This window comes from Stegastes partitus, unplaced genomic scaffold, assembly GCF_000690725.1.
Source record: "Stegastes partitus isolate 25-593 unplaced genomic scaffold, Stegastes_partitus-1.0.2 Scaffold24, whole genome shotgun sequence".
NCBI lineage: Eukaryota > Metazoa > Chordata > Actinopteri > Pomacentridae > Stegastes > Stegastes partitus.
In genome coordinates, this window is record NW_007577755.1 from 1,305,338 (window position 1) to 1,330,325 (window position 24,988).

A 24,988-nucleotide genomic window follows, 5' to 3' on the forward strand; every position below is an offset into this window, starting at 1 on the left:
GGAACCGAGCCGTTACTGAGCCGCCACAACAAACAGGAAAACAACAGGATCATAAATTGTCAAACCAAACAACCAAATAAATTCTTTGGGCCTGATGTGTTTCGCTGGTTGCCGTTGAGAAGTTGTGCGCCCCGGAGACGCTGCCATCGGCAGATATGGTATCACGCGTCTCCGCAGAGGCTTACTGGAAGTTAGTGCACGTCGTGAAATGACTCAACAGTACTCCGCCTACGAGTCGTTCTGTGGAAGTTCACCAAGCCCTCCGTACTGTAGTTTCTCTTTCGCGGACAGAGCAACGCCAAAACACGCTTGTGCTGCTGTTCACGATCCCGCACGGCTTCATTTCACGAGACTTGCAGGACTCACGTACCCACATCCAAACAGCCCCGACGAGCTGCGCGTTCACATTACAAACAGTCATGTGCGGACTTGAACGTGATGGCAGGAAATCATTCACCGTCCTCCTTTTCGTGACTAACAGGGAAGTGAGTCTAACCTACTTTCTGCGTTGCTGAAAAGTTGCGTGCGTCCCGCGGGATCAGCTCTGCGCTCAGAGTGCGTGTTTTGAATTTTGTATCTTTTTTTTTTTTTTTTTTACACTTTTATTTTCTCTCCTTTGGTTTGCTTTGACCGTAAATGCCCAGCTTTCCGTCAGCGTCAGCCTTCAACTTGGTGATGGAGGCAGGAAACGTTCAGTAGGCTGTTTGTGCCAGGCGGAGAAGAAGTTGTGAGACAGAAAGAGGGAGGAAGAGACGACGACCACAGCGTGTTTGTCAATGTTTTGAAATCTCTGTTTAACTGAAGGTAAGATTCTTTTTCTTTCTTTCTTTCTTTTTCTTGAAACCATTACTTGTGTTTGTCAGCTCAGCCTTTTGAGGCCTGCAGCTGGAGGCCTGCTGACAGTGTTGCGTAAAGATGAGATGCTGTCATGTTTTGGTGAGAAAACAACAGTGCTGTTTGCAGGACGAATGTCGGCCTAAAACACAGCCTGATAGCAAACCTGCAACAATATTGTGTTTATGCAAACCACAATAACTATTCTATGCATTTATATTTCTATTCTGAGCAGTTACAAAGAAGCTTTTGCTGTGCGTTGTTTTTAATCTCACCATGTGTTTCACGAAAAATGGAAGGAAATTATTTTAACTGGTTAGATATTTTAATTGGTTAGATGTTAGTATTTGTAGAAGTCCAGTTCATGTCATATGATAGTGTAATGAGAAGTAATGGATATCAAATCCCAAACAATGGCATGTGAAAGTTTCCAGAGTTGTAAAACTATACCAGCCGCCCACTGTTCACAGAGAAAACAACCCTGTGTGTGACTTTATATTCCACCTGATCACCAAAAGCTGCTCCCTACAATGGATGACTGTGTGTTGACACAATAAACCAGGCCCAGCTTCAAATCTGGGGCTTACGTAACTTAGCTGGGACGCTCCTGGGAGACAGATGGACAGAATCTGCTGTGAAAATGATCCAAATTCTGAAATACCGGCCAGCTTCTTCCGCTGAGCACAATAATAGCTCAGTGTCGAGCGGCCAAGCTGTCTATCAGTCCTGGAAAGATCCTCACCCGCTGTTGGTGCTACATGAACGAGGAAGACGGAAGTCTCTGGCTTACTCTTTCAGCTGAGGGCAGATTTCTATCAATGTTGGCGCTACAAATCGCAGGTGACTGAATTCAGTAAAGAAGCTTTTACCTTGATATAGTAATGACAGGGACGTGCTGTAGCTGCACCATTGATGTTGATGATTGTCATCTCAGAGGAGTTTTGTGATTAGTTTCTTATGTTTGTTTGTGTCTAAACTACACAACATCTAATAAACACCTGCATTAATGTTAGAAGAGGAATCTAATTCTCTGTTGCTCCTCGGAGGCCGTCGTCTTTTTAAAACCAGCTCTTATTTCTTTTCTTCTTTGGTCAGGCTTGAGGTTGTCGTCTGCTGTACGTGTTGCCATGAAAGAGCACTTTTGCTGATCTCACCCAGAATTTAGGGAAGTTTAGTGTCACGTATCTGGCAAAGAGTGATTGGGCATCTGACTTCAACAAAAACTCTTCTGTATGGAAAAAAAAAATGTGATTAGCTGTAGAGGTGGCAAACGCTAAGTCAAACAGCGAAACAACCGAGGTGATGCTTTATGCAGTTTAGTAATATTAAAGGGTTTCTGAATTGTGATTATTTGGATTTGATCTGGATGCAGATTTATGGCAACTTTCACTGTTCTGTCCAATCAGTTTGGCAGGATTCAAATGAGACTTCAAAAATCTGCTGTTTTTTTTTTAAATATCCCAAATAAGGCTGTATCCCATTATTGTTTTACTTATCAAGAAATGTCATCATTTTTTTCAAGTTTAATCTCTGTTTGTTTACTTCCATTAAATCTAATGTATTCTGTTTGCTGTTGTATTAGACAGACACGTTCACACATTTGGGAAACTGGAAGAATTTAGATGATTTTCTGTCCATAGATTAAGAAGCTCATCCTGAATCAAATCATCTTTTGAAATGTTGAATGAACAAACCATGTAATCATAAGATTTTGCCTTCTGTTCTGGGATTTTGAGAGTTTTCACTTGTTAAAAACATATACTGTACCAGTCAAAAGTTTGGACACACCTTCTCATTTAATGGTTTTTATTTATTTTAATTATTTTCTACATCATAGATCATTACTGAAGAAATCAAAGCTATGAAAGAACATATATGGAATTATGTTGTAAACAAAGAAGTGTTATGTTTTATATTTTAGATTCTTTATATCAGCCACCTTCAGCTTTGATGACAAATTTGCTCACTCTTGGCGTTCTCTCAACCATGAGGTCGTCTCCTGGATCGCTTTCCAACAGTCCTGAAAGACTTCCCAGAGGTGCTGAGCACTTGCTGGCTGCTTTTCCTTCACTCTGCAGTCCAACTCATCCCAAACCATCTCAGTTGGGTGTAGGCCGGGTGATTGTGGAGGCCAGGTCATCTGACGCAGCACTCCATCACTTTCCTCCTTGGTCAGATATCCCTTACATAACCTGGAGGTGTGTTTGGGGTCATGGTCTTGTTGAAAAACTAATGATGGTCCCAGTAAGAGCAAACCAGATGGGACGGCATGGCGCTGCAGAATGCTAGTTAAATGTGCCTTAAAATCACCAACAGTGTCACCAGCAAACAGTGTCACCTCTGCAGCAGAGGTAACTCTTGGTCTTCCTTTCCTCATGAGAGTCAGTTTCATCATAGTGTTTGACGGTTTGCACCTGAGGATACATTGAAAGTTCTTGAAGTTTTCCATATCGACCGACCTTCGTGTTTTAAAGTAATGACGGACTGTCGTTTCTCTTTACTGAGTTGACTGGTTCTAGTCATACTATGGCTATCCACTGTGTACTAACCCTACCCCTGCACAGCACAACTGATGGTCTCAAACACATTAAGAAGGCAAGTAACTCCACAAATTGACTCTGGACAAGGCACACCTGTTAGTTCAAAACCATTACAGGAGGCGACCTCATGGAAATAATTCAAATAGAGAAAAACCATTGAGTGTCCAAACTTTTGACTGGTACCATATTACAGCTTAAACGATTAACACAAAGAGAAGATGATTTATGTATATATGAATCAATCATGAACATAATTTAATGTATTTTGGATAACTGACAGTAATAAGAGGCTCCTTTTTTGTTTGTTTTTGCTGTTTCATTGCTTTATGCCCTCAGCTAGCCTACTATAATAGGATTCACTTTTTATTCCTCATGTCCTTTGCCACATCTGGGGATTTTCCAAGTTATGAATCAAACACATTTTGTTCCGTTCAAAACATTCACATTGCAGTCACCACATTGATTTCAGAAGAATGAAAGAGGAAAATGAGCAGCAGTGGTTTGACTTCCCATGACACAGTGACGTCAGCTCCACAGCCTGGCAGGCCGTTTCCCACATCTTGGCAGATATTATCATATATAGTGACATGAACAGAAGCTTCTCTAAATGATAGTGGTTTTCTCTGGTTTCACTCAGTAATCTTTATCCAGAAGTGCGTCTGCGGTTTATTGTTCTGCTTTTTTCCCCCTCCGTCCCCATTCATTAGAGCCCTTTAAGTACAACTGACTTGATTTTAACTACTTGTTAGGGACAGTGTTTGGCACGTACCAACAACAATAGGAACTGAACCCTTCCTCCTCTTCCGCTTCCTCAAGAAACCAACATTCTCCACTCCTGTATTTGCCACAGAGGTATCTGTCATACCTGTGCAAAATGTATTTTTTATCCTCTTTTTGTTTGGATATACTAAAGCAATGTACAGCTAGTGTAGTTATTTTAGCTGAATGTGAAGGCCTCAGCTGTCTGTGGTCTCTCAGCAGTTCATCAAAGGGGAATAATGAAAATACTGTAGTAATAATGGGGTATACAAGATAAATACATATTAAATAAAGAGCAAAAAATCGAATAAATGCCAAAAAAAATGACATAAAAGATCCAACATTTTCATTTTTTTTTTTTTTTTTTACAAAATGTCCCATCATAATGGAGAAAACAACTTCTTCCATCATAGAGATGGTGAGTGGATAGTGTCAGTGCTGTCATGACTATGAGGTGGGGAAAGTATTTAGAGCTGTTTATGTAAAAGTACCAATACAGCAATGTAAAAATGCTCCAATACGAGGAGAAGTTTCGCACAAGTACATTGGTTTGATCTACTTTATGTTCAGTTTTACATACAGGCACAACAGATAAATCTGAGGGCTTGTCAACTGGAGAGGAAAGAAGAAAAAAATAGTACTGATACACAAATCTGCTTCCGTTCTTGTTTCAGATTTTCAGATTAAGATTTTTGGTGAGGTACTGGTTCATTACTGAAATGAATCAGAGGATGTTTAGAGACATTTAGAAATCACTATTTGATAAAGCTGGTAGTAACTCACAGACAGCTACACTCTGATTTTTGTATGATGTCAGAAACCAAAAATAGTTAGAACCACATGTTTATTCTTGTTTTGCATTTTAAAAGCTTGTTGTGTTATCCATTGTGTAAAGTCTGTCCAATAATTGTAGCAGCGTACAAAGGGCAGTGTTTTCTCTGAAATATAATCACGTGGAAGCATAAAGTGGCTTTAAATGGAAGTACAAGTACTTCAAGACTTTACTTAAGCACAGTGCTTTCAACCACTGTTGTGGTGCATTTAAAATTAAAGACAGATGTTGACACCAGGGTTCACACTTCCCAACAGTAGGACACTCCAGTTTAAAGGGGATTTCTATCTACAGGACATTTTGCAAAACTTTCTGAACATAGGAGACCTTTGTACTGTGTCATGATTTGATTCACAAGGCTGAGCATAAAGTTATACATCTATATATCCGATGAGTGTGGGAACTTTTTCGTTGGAGGCGTCTGTAAAGTTTGTAGAAGACTTAACAGACGGAATTTCCCGAAGCCCCGTTTGAATCAGTATTTTGTTTAACGTTACTCCATACTGATTGACAGATGCGTTTGCAAAATCAAAACTTTGTCCCGAATTACAGCCTGAACCAGAAACTCCTCGGATGCGTCGCTTCACTTTTCCTTGATAAGATGTCGTAGCAGAAACAGACAGTAAACATTCGGAGAGGGAGAGGAATGTTTTGAGAGTGTGTTACGTGAGCTGTTGTTGACATTTGAGGCCAAACAGGAGCGAGAGGAAAAACCCTGCAAGGCCTGTAGAGTCTGAAATATTATCATAAGAGATGCTTCTGGCAGGAGAATGTCTGGGAGGCTGTACACCGGGGAGTTTAATGTACGTCCTTGACTTCTGATGACGACCGCCCTCGTGGTTTACAGTGAACACTACTAAAGATATTTTATAATGTAAACACACAAAATAAATGCTGTCTTTATAGACTTTTTGAGCAGAACATTTCACACTGGAAAAGCAAATTTGTCAGGGCAGTTTGCTGGACAAATGTTGAACAGAGACACTGTTTCTGAATGAGCTGAAACCTACTTTCAACGTCTGTACTGCAGGTTATTGGTAAATACACTAAAATCAATCAATCAATCACTCAATCAATCAATCAGTCAATCAATCAATCAATCAATCAGACTTTATTTATATGACACTTTTCAAACCAATGAAGTGTACAAAATATTAATAGAATAGCACAATAGAATATCTATTAATAAGATAGATAGAAATAGAAGCCAAAAATATAAAAACAGAATAAGAAACAAATAAAAATGAAGTAATAAACTGTACATTGCATAGACTAAAATATGAAAATAAGTGAATAAATAGAGAAATCAACAAACAAAGTTAGTTCTTAGAAGAGAAATGAATAAATAAAATGAATCAAAAGCCTTACTGAAAAGGTAGGTCTTGAGTTTGCCTTTAAACATAGCAGCGCTCTCTGCTGCCCTCAGGTCTTCTGGAAGGCTGCTTCAGATTTCTAAGGACACTGAAGAATCTGCAGTAAGCTAATGTCGTCCAGTAAATCACCCTGACTTTTAAATATGTCTGTAAAAAAAAATCTCAAATTTGCATTTTAAGACTATAAAATGTTAAATCTTTGCACATTATAGCTTTATCTGGGAAATGCAGTGCATTGAATGACCATGTGCCAAACCAGTGATATGAGGGGTTGATTTAACTTGCAGCTTTAGCAGCAAAGAGTGACGAGTTTCTGGTCGTCCACTTTGACAAACATGTTGCTGGTTCTACTGCCCAGGTTGCAGTCAGTAAACCTGCACTGCGAATCCTTTTAAGTTTGTTCCCTTGCTTCCTTAAAAATATGAGCTTACGGAACTTAATAATTACTTCAACATCATCTCATTAGTTCTGAAATGTAAAATTAGCTGAGCTCAATCAGCTTAAGATGTCAAACTGAATCAACAGCTCAAACAGTTGATACAGGCAGACCTGCAGTCCTCTCACATTTTAGCAATTTAATTATTATTATTATTATTTTTAGATAGATTCTAGTTACTGTGTTTTAAAATAAGCATACCGGCCTGGCGACTGAATTCAGTGCTAAACTTAAGCAACGAAGCGACCAGGATTTAAAACATCTTAAATGAAACTCTTTGAAATGAAATGGGTTCTTCGAGCGACAAGAGAAGAACCCCAAAGTTTCAACTCAATGCATGCTGGGAAGCTGGAGTCTTACTTAGTTTTCTTTTTTCTTTCTTTCTTTCTTTCTTTCTTTCTTTCTTTCTTTCTTTCTTTCTTTTTTTAAATTGAATTAGTATGTTGATTTAATGCTCAGCTGTAGATTAATTCAACTGATCATTTTAAGTCAAAAGATCTGAAGGATAGTATGGAACTGAAAGTAAAAACTTGGGTTGAATGACTTGATATAAACACCAACCTCTGTATTGACATAAGGTTCACTAGAAAAGAGAAGTTAATTCCACTAAATCCCCGTCTAACATGTAACAGTGTGACGCTTGTAAGGAGTCAGGAGTGGTGGACAGCGAGTAAAAGCCTCAATGAGTTGCCCGACAAAAGGTGCTGCTATTCATGGGCTGCAACAATGTTGATTTAAATAATAGATGCCCTGCTGATTGCTTCTCTTTCTTGCCCTGTTACCCATGCAGTTGTCCAGGAAAGCATTTCCTCATTATGTAATGCGATAGCTCCATTATCACAACCATGCTGCTCAGAGCTATAATACTGGATCCGGAGGGTCAGGGACACGACAACACTGCTGCATCCTGTCCGTGATGCAAAAGGCTGCTTTGTGTATGTGAAACTAATCTGCTAGAATCTCCCTGCATGTTAACAGTAAGCCATTTTGACAGGCAGAGATACACATGAGAATAGCTCCAGCTGTGGCCTCCTAATGTGTTAGTTGCTGAGTCATTTTTTGTGGAAAATAGGCCTTTGTGTAGCCACCAACTAAACTCGTAGGTGCTGGAGCTGTATTCGACACAGTCTTGTGCAGTTTCATTTATGGAGCAAGGAAATTGCTTCTTAGCTGATTAGCCGCAATTACAAGGTGAAGGATCAACTAGCTGCATTCCTGCTAGAGGTGTGTTTACCACAAGGCTACCAAGCAGTGCCAATATAAACAGCGTCTCGAGCTGAGGGCTTTACTGCTCTTTGCCTGTTTATACACTGTTGGCTGAAATCTTGGCACAACCAGACGACTGATTGTTGTGAACGCCAGTGTAAATATACCACAGGCGTGTCATCTAACTTTGCCCAGGCCTGTTGCACATCCCAGTTAGTGGAAATACATTTTTCTTGTGTTTTGTGGTGGTTGTGTACTTGGAGGCGTAAACTTAAAATTGTTAAGATATGAAGATGTTTATTCGTCAGCCCCAGCCCCTATCGTTACCATTTAACTTTTGTATCCCCACAGGTTCAAACTGGTAGTGGTGAGGTGGTTAAAAGCATAAGACTGAATTGAAACCAGTGAATGAGGACTGGGTGGGTTACTGCGTTTTCATGTCTCCTGTTGTGCTTCAGTTCAACATAAACTCAGTCAGTGCTGTCTCCTGCTGTCTGTGCTCACATATACTGTATTTTATCACAGCCAAAATTCCAGTAAAGCTGTTGTCATTTACATATTTTCTGTTTCTGTTGTCAGACAACAGAGTATGATGTAGACCAAAATGCAGCTCATTAGGACTAAATGTTAAGCAGCAGTCACTTACGAGTCATTTCCAATCTGTGGCTCTGTACTGCTAAAGTTTATTGAGTTTTTTTCTGTTCACAATGTTGAGTGACAAACTCACGAAACATGAGTTAAAAACAACTGTACTGTGAATTATGGGATATTTCCATGTCAAATAATTGATCAGAGAGAAAGTGTAAGTCTCACACACGGTCTGTTGTGCAGTTTACTGTCAATCACAGAGAGAGAGAATGCAGCAGCTCCTGCATATCAAGCGACAAAAGTCGACACAGCCTGTTTAGAACAGAACAAGAACCAGGAGTTCTATGGTCATGGTTAAAGGAATCGTCTTTGCAATATTTTGAACTGACAATTGAAAGGCACAATTAGAAATTTGCTGAAAAGAGGCACAACATGGAACCTTTATTTTCAGTGGGGTGAAACTGAGCAGCCCTCTAACTTTTAAGCAGCTTTACATAGAAGCTAGCCGAACATGTGAACACTGCTGATGGCTATAGGAGGATAGCAGGGACTGTATTTATTCCTTCTTCTTATGACTGAATGCACATGCTAGTATTTGTCGAGTTGCTATTCCAGTCAAAACAACACTGTGAGGATCAGGAGGATTTGAAAAAAAAAAGAAAGAAAAAAGATCAGCTATCCACACTGTGGTGTTTTTTTTTTGTTTTTTGTTTTTAAATTGTTGCTTTTAAAGTTGTATTAGGAGATATCTTCGTCCCAAAGTCAAGGCTTAAATCTAAGGGTGACCGGGCCTTCTCTGTCAGGGCCCCTCGGCTGTGGACCGACCTGCCAGAGGAGCTAAGGCTCAGGAATCTGTAACTTCTTTTAAATCACTTCTTCAAACCCACTTTTATAGACGTGCCTTCAAGTAAAGTTCTCTTTTATTTGTCTTTTATCAATCTCTGCCCTTTTATCAATTTAAAAATGTGTTTTTTTTTCTTTCTAACCTCCTGATCTTGATCTATTTTAATTTTTTTTAATCTTTGACTTTCTCTTCAGCTTCTCTCTTAACCCCGTTGTGTGATGTCGTTCTTTTAACCAGTTTATAACTACCTATCCTTTTTCGTACATTTTCTTTTCTTTTTTTTTTTTTTTTTACAGTCTGTATTTACATGTGCTTTTACTGTTTTTTCCTGCGCTTGCCCTGTCCTGCCTGATATTTTACTTGTCAAAGCACTTTATGAATTGTTGTTCTTAAAGGTGCTATACAAATAAAGCTAATATTATTCTATGATTATATTGGACACAATTTAATGCATCAGTAAGTGTGAAATCATAGAGACTAACAATAAAGCCAACTTATCAAGTGTCAGTGATTGATGATTCTGTTTACTTCGTCAAAGTCGAAGAGCAGGAATCCAGTTTGTTGTTAACTCCGTAGACATTCAGTTTATTTTCTTGTGACGCTCGCTGTAGCCCTCATTAAATCTGATAGATTTTGGGGGATTTTAGTGCATTAGTTTAGGCAGAGGACAGAAGTCGTGCTGGCTGAATGGTATCTGCTACATCAGGTTGATTTATGCTCCATTAGCTGTTTGCCTGCCGTCTAAACAGTTGTATTCAGGTTTCAATCACAACTTTCGTAATTTCTTTCGCTTACTGAACTAATTCACTTTGGTCGTGTCAACTTTACTAAGATCTCACATTACATGTACCATAAATTCCTCCGTCTGTATAAAAGCAGATGAAATTCACATAATGTTCAGGAGACGATTGGTAAAACAGATGGTTGTTTATAAATTCTTGGTAAAAATCCCTGAAAGGTTAGATTTACCGCTAGCCTATTATGACAGCTAACAGGATAAACTTAGCGCTGTGTTGATTTCCGCAGCACAAATTCCATCAGAGACAAAAATCACCACTCGGCTGCTTTCATTTTCTGCTTCTTTGGAAGAAAGTTCTTCATTCTTGGTAGCTTAAGAAAGTTTAGGGGAAAAAGACAAAATTCCTGACATGACTCTTGCTGTAGTGAATTCATATAGACAACGGGTAAACATGGAGGACTTTTGGAGTTCCTGTAACATCGATATTTTGAAATTAGAGGATGTTTTTGGTAGGGCTGTCTCTTTGCCAGAGGCAGACACCTCATTGCCTCTTTACTGGACGTCTGGCAACCTCACACAATCAACAAAACTACAACTAGTATTTTACACTTTAGAGGCCATCGATAATCAATCAGTACATCAAAGTTTATTGATATAGCCCTTTGCAACAGTCCAAAGGGTGACCAAAGTCCTTCACAGTAAAAACAAGAGAATAACTTCAAACAACGATAACACTCAGGAATAAACAAAATGAGCATTTTTCCCAAAACTTGAAAGTATTCCCTTTAAAAGTTTAGCCAAGGGGCTGACACACTTAACATGTGTGTTTCTGACTGATCCCGAACAGAAACAAACAACTTGCATGTTCTCAATTGGCTGTTCGTACATATCACATGTGGGTTTGATTTTTTCCTCAAAGACACAGTGAAACACTTTGCAGTCGCTACGCAGCAGTTTGAAGAATTGGGAAGGCAATGACTAGATTCACGTATGACTTGTCTTGTTTACCAAATGTTGCATAATGCTGCAGTCACGCACAACAGTTTCATGGACTTGTTCTATGTTGCTCACGAAGTATTATTACTTACTGTGAAATATTATTTTTTTTGTCTCCTCCTTTTAATTTTGAAGGCCTAGTGCTCAAATTGAAGGGGGCCAACACCACATCTTTCGTGAACATCAGCTCAGACCAAGAATAAAACAGGAATCCACTCTCAGATTATAGAATTACAGTCAGACAGTCATACCTCAGAGTTATCCAAGCTTTCACATACAACTACAAGCCAAAAGGAGAATCAAAATACCTGAGAGTAGCAGGTGTTTTTTTTTTTTTTTTACACATGTCAGTAATTGAGCGATCTATATTGTTAAAGTGTCAGTAGACTGTTGACACTAAATGGTTCTCTCCACAGCTGATTAGTCTCACAGGATAAACTTGCTGCCAGCTTTAACAGCTTTAAATCATCTAACTCTGAGTCTCCACAACTGCAGTGTACATGTTTTCCAGATGCACCTCACAAATCCTGTGAGAAAGACAAGAATGAACAGATGCCACTAACCAGTGTTTGAGGTGTAAGTAAAGTAGTTGTTGTCTGATTTGGAGGCGCTTTGATTTGTACACGCTGCTTATACACACAGGAACTCGCAATTTCTCCAGAAATCCTGTGTTAAGTCTGTCCGCTGTACTCGACATACCTTGAGAAACAATCACATAAACACAGCGCTTCAGTGAGTGGTACAGACAGGGGAGGGAGCTGGAGAAGCATCTAGAATAAGTCCTACCTTATTCCTTAAGGCCAGTTAGTTGTTTATTCTACAACATTCTGTGCTGGGTTTCACTCTAATGTTAACAAGCACTAAAACTGTGTAGACATACATAAATGATCTCTGACTGTGTTTACTTTGTAGCCCGGCTTGATCATGGCTCAGTGGATACACATGTACCAGATGTTGCAGTGCTTGCCTGATGAGACAGTCAACAACCTTTACCCTCCGGCCACCTTCCCCATTGAAGTCCGACATTATATGTCTGATTGGATTGAGAACCAAAGATGGTAGGAAACATACGCATTCACATACTGTACACATGTACTTGCACATGGTTGCAAGTAGGAATGTATGTCTGTGCTTGTGACATGTTGCATGTGTATACGTGACCTTGTACTTATGGATCTATAGCTGTGTATAGGCATGTACATTCATGTGTGTGTGTTTGCTCGCAGGGAGGACTTTTCACTGGAAAAGATGGAGCAAGAGAGCCCGGCTCAGATTCTGTTGGACCAAACCATCAACATGCTGCAAACAATTGCTCAGCAGAAAAACGATGTCGTGGAAAAGATGAAGCTGATGCAGATCAGCAGGAACATGGTAGGAGGACTATGTCAATCAGAAGCTCTTAGAATGGCATTTATGTTCCTCTCTGCATCCCTGATGGAATGCAGAAACACAGCAGTCCAATCTCGGTCTCCACCAAAAGATCTAAACCCTCATAGACTTAACTGGCGTCACAGCTGGAGTGTTTGAGAGTGTGAGTTCAGGAGGTCTCCAGATGGTATAAGGAATGGGACACACTATCTTGACAGCACATGTTGCTTAGAGACAAAATTTCATCCTTCAAAAAGAAATAGAATTTAGACTTGAGTCAGTTGATCAGTCTCTGCATGTGACATTACAGTGTTTCTACATTTAAAGAAATTACCAAAAGTCATAATATCTGGAAATCCATTTGACTGAAAATACAAACAACTCTACTTAGCATAATTTTCGGACTATTGAGCGCACCTGAATATAAGCCGCACCCACTAACTTTGGAAAGAAAAAACATGTGTACAAATATAGGCCGCCCTTGTCTATAAGCCGCAGGTGTCCACGTTGTAACATGAGATATTTACACAGAAAGATGTTACACAGAAAGATTTTTAAACTTTTAATTAAATACATACCGGTAACATACACAAATATGTACTGTAAATGTTTTTTTCCGAACAGTGCCTGTAACACAACTGGTTAAGGAAAAAAGTTATTGATCGCTCTCTTCATCTTCCTCCTTCCTTCCTTCTCTTCCTTCCACTAAAACCCAAAAAAAGTCGTCATCTTCAGTGTCGGAATTGAACAGCCTCAGAATTACTTTGTCACACACTTCCTCAGTCTCTGTTCCGTTGTTGCTCTCAATGTCACTTTCGTCTCGGGGCAAATTCGTAAAAATTGTAGAAATCCATCAATCATTGTTTAAGCCAGAGTGTTCAAAGTATGTGAAAAAAAGTTGCTGCTTATAGTCCGGAAATTATGGCACATGCAATAAATAACAACAGCGAGCAGCCAGATGTTGTCACTTACAAACTTCCCAGTGGATTTTCTTCCCTGCAGTGTTCATGTTTGGTTTGTGTACATTTTGTTGGGAAAGGGGAAGTCGTGTTTATGAATCTCCAATGACACTATGAACTATGGGCAATTCCCTCAGGAAAACCTGCTTTAGAGCTATGATGCACTTGATAATTTGACAACTCTAAGTTGACTACACTTTGTGGGAATTTGCTTCGAAAATTGTGGTTCCTTGAGTGTAGAGATTTGGATTAAGCCAGTGTTGCTTTGCAGATGTCACCAGAGATTGCATACATTTTCTGACTAACAGAAACCACTGACAAGACAAGAGGACGGTGGGGTTTTTTGTATGTTGGAAAGTGTGCTGATTTTCATGAGAAATGTGTTTGTTGGGCAGAGGGTAAGAAGTGCACACAACTTCCCTGAAATCATTTAAACATCTGAACCCAAGTGGTTTCTGGACATTTTTTTGCTCTCTTAGTGGTGCAATGTAAAGTCTTGCACGTCTGTGAAAACTGCACATGAGTAGAGGTAGAGAAAATGTTAGAATCTCTTCTGTACAGTATGACACAGCTATAATGCTATAAATTCTAGAAAAAGGAAAGTTTAATTTCTATGATTATTCATTTTACAAAAAGGGTACAAACCTGGGGTCAGCAAGCGCCCACTGATGTTAACAATACGGAGGGGAAAAAATGGTGAATCTATGTACCGCAGATGTTTTACTACTTACACCTTTAACATGTCTGCTATTTGCTCTTTGTAAACACTGCCTGCGGTTCAGCTTAGTTCAGCTGAATGTTTGTAATTGTTGGTCACATCTGAGTAATTAAGTTCTTCCTGGTAACGCAAGAAGTGCAGAATTTATAGTTTGTTATAGAATTTGTTTAGATGAAACTCGTTTTGGCAAATATTCGGGTGAGACATGAAAAATAGTGATTTTGATGAAGTATGGTGATTTTAAGATAAGATATGGTCACTTTTCTTGAGGGAGCCACAGATCAATGACTGTTGGAAAACTGAAAATGTTATAATTCCTCTAGGTTTTACAGTTTTTGGTGAACATATGGTGTAATTTTGGCAATTAAAAAAAATAAAATAAAATAATGCGTTTCAAATCTGCTAGCAGGTTTTGGGCTTCAGAGGGTTGATAGAAACCTGCATATGGGGAGAAATTTAAAATGAGCACACAAACTTCTTTAAATACGTTTGCACCGACCTGCTGTAACATAATAGCAGGCTTGGAATATACTGTCTGTGGCATCGACTGAATACATATTTGCATACCAGTAACTGCATGGTGGTTTTATGGAGATTTGATGAGACGTGTGCTTGCTTTACAGGGTATGTTTCAGTCACAGCCTCTACAGTTCGCAGTAATGGTCCGGGACATCCTCAGGAAGGAGAGGGTTCTGATCAGCTCGGTAAGATTGTTTTAAAATCCCATGTGTTTTTAATGGGCTGTGTTGTAAGGTCTGATGAGGCCTGAATTTCCTGTCGCTATTGTTACCGTGTCATTAGGAATACACAGACCAACAGGAAAACGTGTAGCTGTGCTGCAAGTTAAAGTCTGCAAGATTTGAAACCTGCCTGGGAAAGTTGCAACTGTTGAATCCAAGGGTGCAGTTACAAAATACGAGCGCCGGTTAGAAATCTCTGCTTTGGCAGTTAGTGTTATAGGTTTATCAGTGTGTATGTTGACAGTTTTAACTCCTCTAGTGAACTTGTCTGTTTTGTTCCTGACGTTTCTGGTATATCTATACTGCAATCGTCCTCAAATGTATTCGTACCCTTTCATTAAAGAAAAGGCAAAATTCACAAGTTACTCAAATAACTAGAAACTGAAAAAAAACTAATAATAAATAAAAATTTGCTAAATTAGATTTTGGTGAAATATGACATTGCTTTCGAATTGTGGTTAAAAAGAATAATTGGAAAAAAAAAAACTGTCTTTGACAAATTAGAGCACTTTGCTGATAAGCAGTGAAATCAAAATACCTGTCAACAGGTGAAGAAGTCTGACTGAGAGTTACAGAAAACACTTGATTGCAGTGATTGGCTCAAAGAGTTGTTAAACAAAATATAAGTTTAAGGGTCCCATCATGCTTGTTGGTTTTTTTTGTTTGTTTGTTTTTTGTTTTAATATTTCTGTTGAACCACAATTCAAAAGCAATGTCATTATAATTACGTCTTTGTTTATTATTACTTTTGCCAATTTCAGCTTATTTCAGTGACAGATTTTTTTTCCTTCTTTAATGGGAGGGTATGAATACGTTTGAGGACGACTGTATATATCAGATTTAATGACACAAAACAAAGCAGTCACATCTGGTTTTAAAAAGAAGCTCAGCTTGTACCCTCTCATGTTGCATTGTTGGAAATTCAAACCCAGACGATGAAAACTAAGCAAACAAAGTAACAGAACAGCCTTGAATATGTGTGTAGTGGCAATAGTTTTCTAACAACCGTGGCTGACAGTTGCATTACTAATAATTATTCAACTTTATTAGTTTATTAAGTCCCTAAAGAAGTTTGTACTCTGATGTACTGCCTTCAGTTCATTAAGGAAGTTTTCACTTTTGTTTATTTCCGCCTTTCACCCAAATGATCTGCCTGAAACACATTGGTTCTAGAGAATAGTTGGCACTAAGATTGACACAATTTGTGGTTCGTTGCAAAACCATCAGCTGACGTTTAAAAATGACTTGTATTATTAAATAAGTTCTGTCAAGGAGTCTTAACTCTGCCCAGTGAGAACACACAGACGAGAGACGTGTTGTAAGACTAGATATGACTTAAACTTCCCCAGATTATCTTTTTTTGTTTGTTTTAAACAGAAGTCTTAAGAATCATTGTGTTTTTTTAAGTATGAAAATGCTCCAGTGTCGACACATTCATGGCTACAGTCAGCTTACGTTAACTGGTGCTAATCTGGCAAAATGTAAACAAATGGAAGCTTAAAAATGATCAGCATGGTAACATTGTGGTTCCTGTTTATATCCCCAAAGCCCCAAATCATGGGAAGCATAGTTTAGAACTCAGGGCATCATTTGTGAGTACAAAAAAATAGAAACATTCTCATTAGTTCTTAGGGGGCAGTTGGCCAAGTTGATTTGTTTTCTTGATCATTTCAACAATTCATTTACTCTATCATGTGTAAAACAATTCTGAAACCAGACCTGATGCTTTGTGAGTGTATTTAATGCAGTTTCCTGTTTGCAGAACAACTCTGCACAGTACCAACCGTATTCAAACAGAGACAACATGCAGGATGTGGAGCATCTGGGTCTGAAGGTGCTGGAGGTCCAGGAGATCCGGAAAAAAATGCACCAGCTGCAAGAAGAGCTAAACTGGGAGAGGCAAAACTATGAAAGTTTGCAAGGTAACACATGCATGCAAATGTTTTCCTTCAGTATCACCCTATGATGTTCACATGCCTGAAACACTGCGAGCTTCCCGCCTGCACCCATCTGTAGTGACGAAACAGCAGCTTACATAAGAACGGTAACACCAACTGAAATTTGAGTTATTTTAGTTCCTCTTTTTTAAGAATAATTCATTGTTTAGTTTTCTTTGAGTGTAGTTTTCTCTGCTTTTTCCACTATTTGTATTTCATTTATTTTTTTTTGCCATTTTTTATTTATTTGGTGTTTTAGCAATCTATAAAAGTGACGATTTGTTATGAATTCTATTATATTATTGATTCAGCTCAGTTTATTGCATGCTTACTAGTAATAATAGATGCAGCATTTTGCAGATGCACTTTGGGAATTGGTTCAATTTTCACTTTTCTTTGTCGTGTCAAATAACTCTAAATGTGACGTTTGTTTAGTATTGCTCAGTTGGAGAATCTCTCATTTTACCCAGTATTTCTAGATAAATGGTGGGCTACATGGGGCAGAAATAGATGAAAGAAATCTTCATGCAGGATAAGAGGATCAAAAAGGAAGATGTCTGTGTCTTTGTGACACACTTCAAGTATTTCCTCACCTAGCTTGCTCTGTTTTGTGTATCTATGTTTATCATCTCTCGCCATGGGTTTTTCCAGCCTAGATGTTTTGGCATGTTGGAATGCTGTTCTGTCTAGTTTAGTAACTTGTTTTATTCCCCTTTGTTCACTTATAGTATGTTGGTTTTCTTGTCAGAAACATGACCGTTGTGCTCCATGAAGAAGCTAGTTACTCCTATTTTTTTTGTCCATCCATCTGCTGTAGTGAGACATTTAAGGAAATGTGTAAAGATCCTGTAGATCCTGCACACATTGTGCTAGTTGTTGTTTTAAGAGGGCCATTCCAACAGGAAGGACTTTATTCTACAAAAATATGTCTCACTGCTGCAGTCAGACATTTTATTTTATTTTTTTAACCATTGAAGTAAATATGTAAGTATCCTGTAGAGCAGAAAAGACTCAACACATTGTGTACTTTGCTGTTTTAACAGGGCCATTCCAACCGAATGGACTGGATTCAGCACGAACAGAAATCCAGAAACTCCAGAACCACATCCAGCAGCTGGAATTCAATGTGAAAGCGATGGCCACGGTGAGCCATTGGCTAATACAAACATTACTGGCACCTTAGAGGGAAGTCACTCATTATTCTGTAAAGTTCTGACGACATTATTGCTGCACAGAATCAAAACACTGTAGACATATACCACATGCATTTACCCTGCTAATGTGGTCTGAGTTTGTACTATTGAAGTCTACTTTTCTAGTTGCCTGATATTACTTAACCCTCTAAACACCAAAATCCACCAACAGGTTTGAAAGGAGTGTCATTTAAAAAATAAAATAAAATCTAAATCACACCATTTATCAAAGCTGGGAAGTGTAAAAACTGAGAGAATCCTTCGTTTTTTAAAAACTTTTAGATGGTCTTCAAATTACTAGTCTGTGACATTTCATCAAAAAATAATCTTATTGTGCAGGTTCCGTGCTAAAAATGACAAACATATATCGTTTGTGGGAACTAAATTCTGTTAAAAAAAAAAAAAAAAAAAAAAGTGCTCTTCGGTGCAACAGTAAATCCATTAAACACTCAGCATATCGGTCAAAAGTTCAATGACTTTTTGGCTGAACTGCAGGCTGTGTTTGAACAGATTGTGGAAACAAATTAAAATTCAAGCAATACAATAGCAGTTATATGTAGAGTCACTATTCTTTTATTTATTACTTCTTTTTTTTAGGATTTCTGGCATTATAAATCTGTTGTACCGCACAAAAGACAGGGACAGAGTTTTCTCTCCTTCTAGCCATGGTTGTGTTGTTTCATGGACAAAACTAACTTGGGAATTTTCTACAGACAGAAAACTGTTTTGTGTAAATAATCAAATTAAAATGGCAAATATGAGTAGATTTTTTCCAGTCAGTGCCATGTGGGTATGTGGTACTCACCATTTCTTTGTCTGTCTACATTAACTTTTATAAACTGAAACTCTTTGGGTTTCAAAATCATTACTTACAGACAACCAAGCACACTCACATTTACACCTACGGACAATTTAGATTGACCAGTTAACCTCAACATGTTTTTCACCTGTGTCGGAGGAAGCCGGAGAACCCGTAGAGAACATGCAAACTCCTCACAGAAAGATCCCTGGTGTCCTCACCGGGACGCAAATCAGCGACCTTCTAGCTGCAAGGCAACGGTGCCAACCACCGCTCCATCTTGCAGCCCAATGATGGTCTAATGTCTCTCGATTTTAACAACTGTAATTCCATGAGAGTTGTATACAGTCTTTGCCATAATAATCCTTTGGTGTGGTTGGAGATATGTGATGTTTCTAAGTTTGCGTGTGTGATGTTTATTGTGGTGCAAATAACTGGCCTTTGACCGTGTGTGTCCTCGTAATGCTGGTTGTTTTAGAAGCGTTTCCAGCTACTAAAGGAGTGTGTGGACTGTCTGGACCACTGTCAGAGTCGACTCATCACCAGGCTGAAGGATTGGAGGTGGGAGCAGCACAAGGCAGCCATTGGACATCCCTTCGACGACAACCTCAACCCTCTGCAGAACTGGTGAGATAGACTGCGCTCTGCTTGTTCCTTTCTTGACTGACCTAAATGAGTATTACACTCAAATATAACAGCCTTTGACTCTTACATGTATGTCTATCTGTCTACCCTGAGCCAGTTGGGGGGCCTTTTCTTTGCTCCTGTCAAATTTTTACTCATTTTCCACTGCAGTATAAAGTCCTGCATCTCTATGGAAGCAGCACAACCACAGCTAGACGTGAAGAGAACTCATAAATGTCCTCTGTGCAGTGTCACACTTATAATACCATAAATCATAGATAAAAACAAGGGAAATTCGATTATTTGTTTTACAAACATTTGAAAAATCCAGAATCAACATGTACAACATTTTTCCAGGTACACACAGTTAACACTCGTATTGGGGGTAAAAAAAAAAAAAAAAAAACAGATGACTCTGCTAAAGTTTTTTTCTACTTACATTTTTAATTTGCATCAATACTTGTCTCCCTTGCTTTTTGTGAACACAACCTGCAGTTCAGCCAAATAATCCCCTTGAATTTTTGCCATTTGGCTGTTGGCCACAGATGAGTCACTAATGGCTTCATGGTTGTGCCCAGAAGCACAGATTTTTAAAAAAATGTATTATTATTTTATTTTGTGTTATTTTATTTTATTATTTATATATGTATTTTTTACGTAGACATGTAGAATAAAAGGGTTTTGATGAAGCTAGTTTGGTTCATTTTCATAACTGAGCAGTCTCAAAGTACTGCTGGCAGTGATTTAGAGAGCTCGTTTTTTTTTTGTATAAGAACAATGCCAGTCACAGTTTCTTAGAACCCAAGTCTTCAAATTTCATGTTTTGTCTGACCAACAATCCAAAAACCTCAAGGTATTCAACAAAAATACACACACCGACTAACCACAACATTTAAACCAGCTGTCTAATGTGTAAAGGTTCCAGAACATGGGGGTGTCCTATGGTGTCTGGCACCAGAAAGTAGGCCAGAAAGGTTCTTTAGATTCTGTGGATTGTAGGGTTAGACCTCTGTGGACAGTCTTGTTCTGACACATCGCATAGATTCTTGTTTAAATAGTGATTTGGGGAATTTGGAGGCCGGGTGAACACGCTTGGTTGTGTTCCTCGAGCAGTTTTTGCAGTGTGGAAGGGTGGATTGCCCGGCTGGGGGAGGCCGGTGGTGCTAAGCGTTACTGCAGCAGTGTTTGGGTGGGCGGCACCAAGGTTTCCCAGCAGAACATTACATTTTAACAAGATGATCAACGTCAGTCACAACATTTATCATTGATTTTCATGTTGTGGCTAATCAGGGTGTATGCATATGATAGAGACACACTGATTAATGATATGATTTGTTTTTAGAGTCTGTGGTTATGAGGCTCGCAGGATTCAGATTGTTCATGCGACCAGTCTGATAATTCTTTAAGCTTTAAAATATAGTAATTAAGTAATTCTTAGATAACCACATGATACTGTGTGAAATGATCAGCACACGTGTTTTTATGTTTTAGTGGTTTGGCTAACTCTGTTGTTTTTTTTTCTTTCTTCATAAATTAGGTGTGAGCAGCTGCTTGGGATGAATGGGAACCTGAGACAAGAGCTGATGTTGATTGGGGAACGGATCTCAGACCTCCAGGAAAGACTGGGGCAGCTTCTGCAGGTTCTGATTCAGAGGTAGTCACATTGTGTGTTTTTTTTTTTGTTTGTTTGCTTTTTTTTATCCATGTATGTACCATCTTTTAAAAAAAAACTTTAAAAGAAAGTAAACTTATGTAACTCAAACTTTTTCCTCTCCTTCACTCACAAACAGCAGCATATAGAGCAGAAGGCACTTTTCCTAATTAATGTAACTTCCGCCTCTTTCAGCTCTCTTGTTGTGGACAAGCAGCCCCCTCAGGTCATTAAGACTCAGTCAAAGTTCTCCACGACTGTGCGATATCTGCTGGGGGAGAAAGTAGCTCCCGGGAAGCCTGTGGTGCTGAAGGCGCAAATCATTAATGAACTGCAGGCCAGGAGCCTGGGCAGCGTACCAGGGTGAGTCACTCGTACTGCACGACACGGAGGACTGCACGCTGTTAGGGAGGAGGGACGAATAGTGCACATTGCTAACACTGTAACTTACTGATTTAAATTGGTTTTCATAGTATTCAGTAGTTTTTGTCCCTCTGTGCTTGTGTCCAACAATCCCATTCTTGTGAACGTATTACACCTGGGATGCCTGGAGGTCATTTAATCAGATTTGGCACAAACATCCACTTAGAGTCAAGAATGAATCAATTAGAATTTGGTGCAGAAAGATCACTGTGACCTTGCAAAAACAAATAAAATGTTTAGGCCATATCTCAAGAACTCACTCAAACGATAGAATAAAATGACCACGCGAGGACATTATACATCCAAAAGGTCAACAGACTAATTCGCTTTGATGTCATACTGTTATGTAAGAAAACTTTTCCAGCCATTATTCAACAGCATAACTCAGGAACAGCAGGAGATATTGTGAATATATTTCACAACTCACACAAAATCAGCTTTTTGGGCCGAAAAACATTCAAGGACTATGATTCTGCTTTTTATTTCTCTCAGTGAACTTAAATACATCAAAGTATTCCATAGATATATAATATGAGTCTGGACAGTCATGGATGGAAACTGCAATATCTGCAACGTGACTGGTTTACACGGAGTGCAGAGAGAGCAAACCTGCACCTCACAACACAAAGTTATTTCAGTTCCTACATCACAATAAACCGAAACATAGATAATCAAAATCAGAAATCAGAATGTCACACATATGCACTTGATGTAGTAAATAAAACTGCCATTTACACAGTTATGTAGCTGCAAGGCCAACAAGTCAGAGCAACCTGACACTAAGACATGTGCTGTTTAACAACAAAGGATCCAAGTGGGTTGTGGTTATATAAAGGTAACATAGTGAAGTAAGTTTTTAATGATTTTTGTTCTGACAAGATTCACTAAAGACACATCATTCTGTATTCTTCATTATAGGACATTTCTGTTGTGTAAACTGGCTTTTTCATATACATTTGAAAATTCTTCAATCTTGTTTGTTGTTTAGTGTCAGTGACGGGCCGTGCATTTTAGGCCTTCAGTGGCATCCTGCCTGAATCAAACCACCTCTTAACACCATCATTATGACGCCACGGCTATAGAAACCATCAGTATTATGCAGAATGGCAAAACAGCAGGATGTTGTATTGCAGACAGGTGTCTAATGTAGTGAGAATGAATGCCATCACTAAAGCAAGAAACCCAGTTAAAACTATTCAACAAGTCTCCTTTCACTGCAGCCACAGCTGCACCACATACATCACATCTAGCAGGAGCATCAATATCAACCCAATAAAATGACAAGAATATATATTTTACCAAAACTTGTGATTATTTGAACACAAACTCCATCCTTCTTTCTTTCATCATAAACAGTTCAATCACTCTGTTAAGCAGGTAATCCGTGCGTTTCACTTCCAACAATAAGTCCTGTTCTATCACTATAGAAGCTGATGCTGAAACTCGGGTCTGTCCAGCCGTGTTTGTTGCATAAGTTTTAATTCGCTTTAAGGCTGAGAATGTCCGCTTGCTTAACTTAAAAAAACAAAACAAAACCAATACTTTTACGATTAAGTTTTAGCTTGTGCAGGTTGCTACAGACAGGAACCGCTAGCTTTGGCTAAGCTCTCTGACCATCCAATCAGAGGACGTGAAAGTACTGACGGCATCGTAGGCCAGCTCGCTGGCCCTGGGACCACCAACTTTAAATCTGATTGGTTAAAGCAACAGTTTCATTGCAATGCATATTAAGCAACAGACGCCTGCACTTTTGATTCTGAAGGCCTCAGGGCAGATTTCTTTGACCCTGGCAACATATGACAGCTGAAATATGATTGGAAAAAAGCTCTAATATAAACATAGACTGCTGGAAGCACCACAGCCCAGAGACACGCTATGAAATGAAGAAAACAGATGATTGGGAATAATGTAAAAAGATTAATGGGAAAGTATTACAACGTAAGTCAGTGAGTTTAGGCAGCAGAGAAGGCCTTGCTGGCCCTGACGGCACACCACGATTTAGTGTCTTGTAAATTGTCACATAAATAAATCAAGACTAACATGTCGACACTGAAACTATAACTCCTGCAGCGATAACGTTGGGGAACTGATCAACAACTCGGCCATCCTTGAACACAACACAGCCAGCAAGAGCACATGTGCCACCTTCAGAAACATGGTAGGTGCTGCTCTTCATTAACTGCCCCATATCTAATCATTGTTCTGCCTCGTTAACTAATTTAAACTCGTATCGTGATTCAACAGTCCATCAAGAAAATCAAGAGAGCAGACAGAAAAGGATCAGAGTCTGTGACAGAGGAGAAATTTGCGCTTTTGTTCTCCACAGAGATCACCATCACAGGGTGTGACACTCCTTACAGGATACAGGTTCGAGACTCTATTGTTCTGCCTAATTTTAAACTGTTATGTACATCCTGTTTCTCAGAAACATGTGAGGAATAAGCCTTGAAGATATTTTATTCCTCTTTCACATTGACTGAGCTAAATTTTTGTGGTTTAAAATAAACATCAGTAGCAACGGAAGTCCAGCAAACATAACATGATGTCTTTGATTGCAGATGATCTCTCAGCCGGTGGTCGTCATCGTTCACGGCAGCCAAGACAACAATGCTGTGGCCACCATCATATGGGACTGTGCATTTTCAGAACGAGTAAGTTTAAAATGATTGTTTTCTTTTCCTTGGAAGACTTACACTAATGCGCACATACAGTTGAAACCAGAAGGTACATACACTAGATAAAAGGACATAAAGCTTTTTTCCTCACTGTCTAAAATTAAATCAGACTAAACTTTCCTGTTTTAGGTCAGTTAGCATTACCAAAATTATTATTATTATTATTATTATTATTATTATTATTATTATTATTATTTGCTAAATGCCAGAATAATGAGAGAGAGAATTTGTTTTAGAGAATTTGTTTTTACTTTCTTCAAAGTCAGAAGTTTACATACACTAAGATTACTATGCCTTCAAACTACTTGGGAAAGCCCAGATGATGATGTCATGGCTTTGGAGGATTTTGATAGGTTAATTGACAACATTTGAGTTAATGGGAGGCACACCTGTGGATGTATTTTAAAGCACACCTCAAACACGCTGCTTCCTTTTGTGACAACATGGAACATCTAAAGAAATCAGGCATGATACCAGGAATAGAATTGTGGACCTCCACAAGTCTGATTGATCCTTGGGAACAATTTCCAGATGGCTGAAGGTTCTACGTTCATCTGTTCAAACAGTTATACGTAAATGAAAGTCCCATGGGAATGTCCAGCCATCATGCTGCTCAGGAAGGCGACGGGTTCTGTGTCCTAGAGATGAAGTATGGGGGTGGCAGCATTATGTTGTGGGGGTGTTTTTCTGCAGGAGGGACTGGTCCACTTCACAGAATAGATGGCATCATGAGGAAAGAACATTACATTCAGGG

General features: G+C 38.9%; 1 protein-coding gene across 1 annotated transcript in view; it reads left to right on the forward strand.

Moving 5' to 3' along the window:
• Positions 1–277: 277 nt before the first annotated feature.
• stat6 (signal transducer and activator of transcription 6, interleukin-4 induced) overlaps positions 278–24,988 on the forward strand; it is a 33,293-nt gene continuing 8,582 nt past the window's right edge. Inside the window, exons 1-12 of the mRNA XM_008296651.1 lie at positions 278–804; positions 12,060–12,205; positions 12,374–12,518; positions 14,816–14,896; positions 16,695–16,854; positions 17,913–18,013; positions 19,340–19,488; positions 21,023–21,139; positions 21,332–21,499; positions 23,630–23,717; positions 23,804–23,926; positions 24,118–24,210. Of these exons, the coding sequence (XP_008294873.1) occupies positions 12,072–12,205; positions 12,374–12,518; positions 14,816–14,896; positions 16,695–16,854; positions 17,913–18,013; positions 19,340–19,488; positions 21,023–21,139; positions 21,332–21,499; positions 23,630–23,717; positions 23,804–23,926; positions 24,118–24,210 (1,359 nt within the window). The 5' untranslated portion in view covers positions 278–804; positions 12,060–12,071. The remainder of the gene's footprint in view (positions 805–12,059; positions 12,206–12,373; positions 12,519–14,815; positions 14,897–16,694; positions 16,855–17,912; positions 18,014–19,339; positions 19,489–21,022; positions 21,140–21,331; positions 21,500–23,629; positions 23,718–23,803; positions 23,927–24,117; positions 24,211–24,988) is intronic.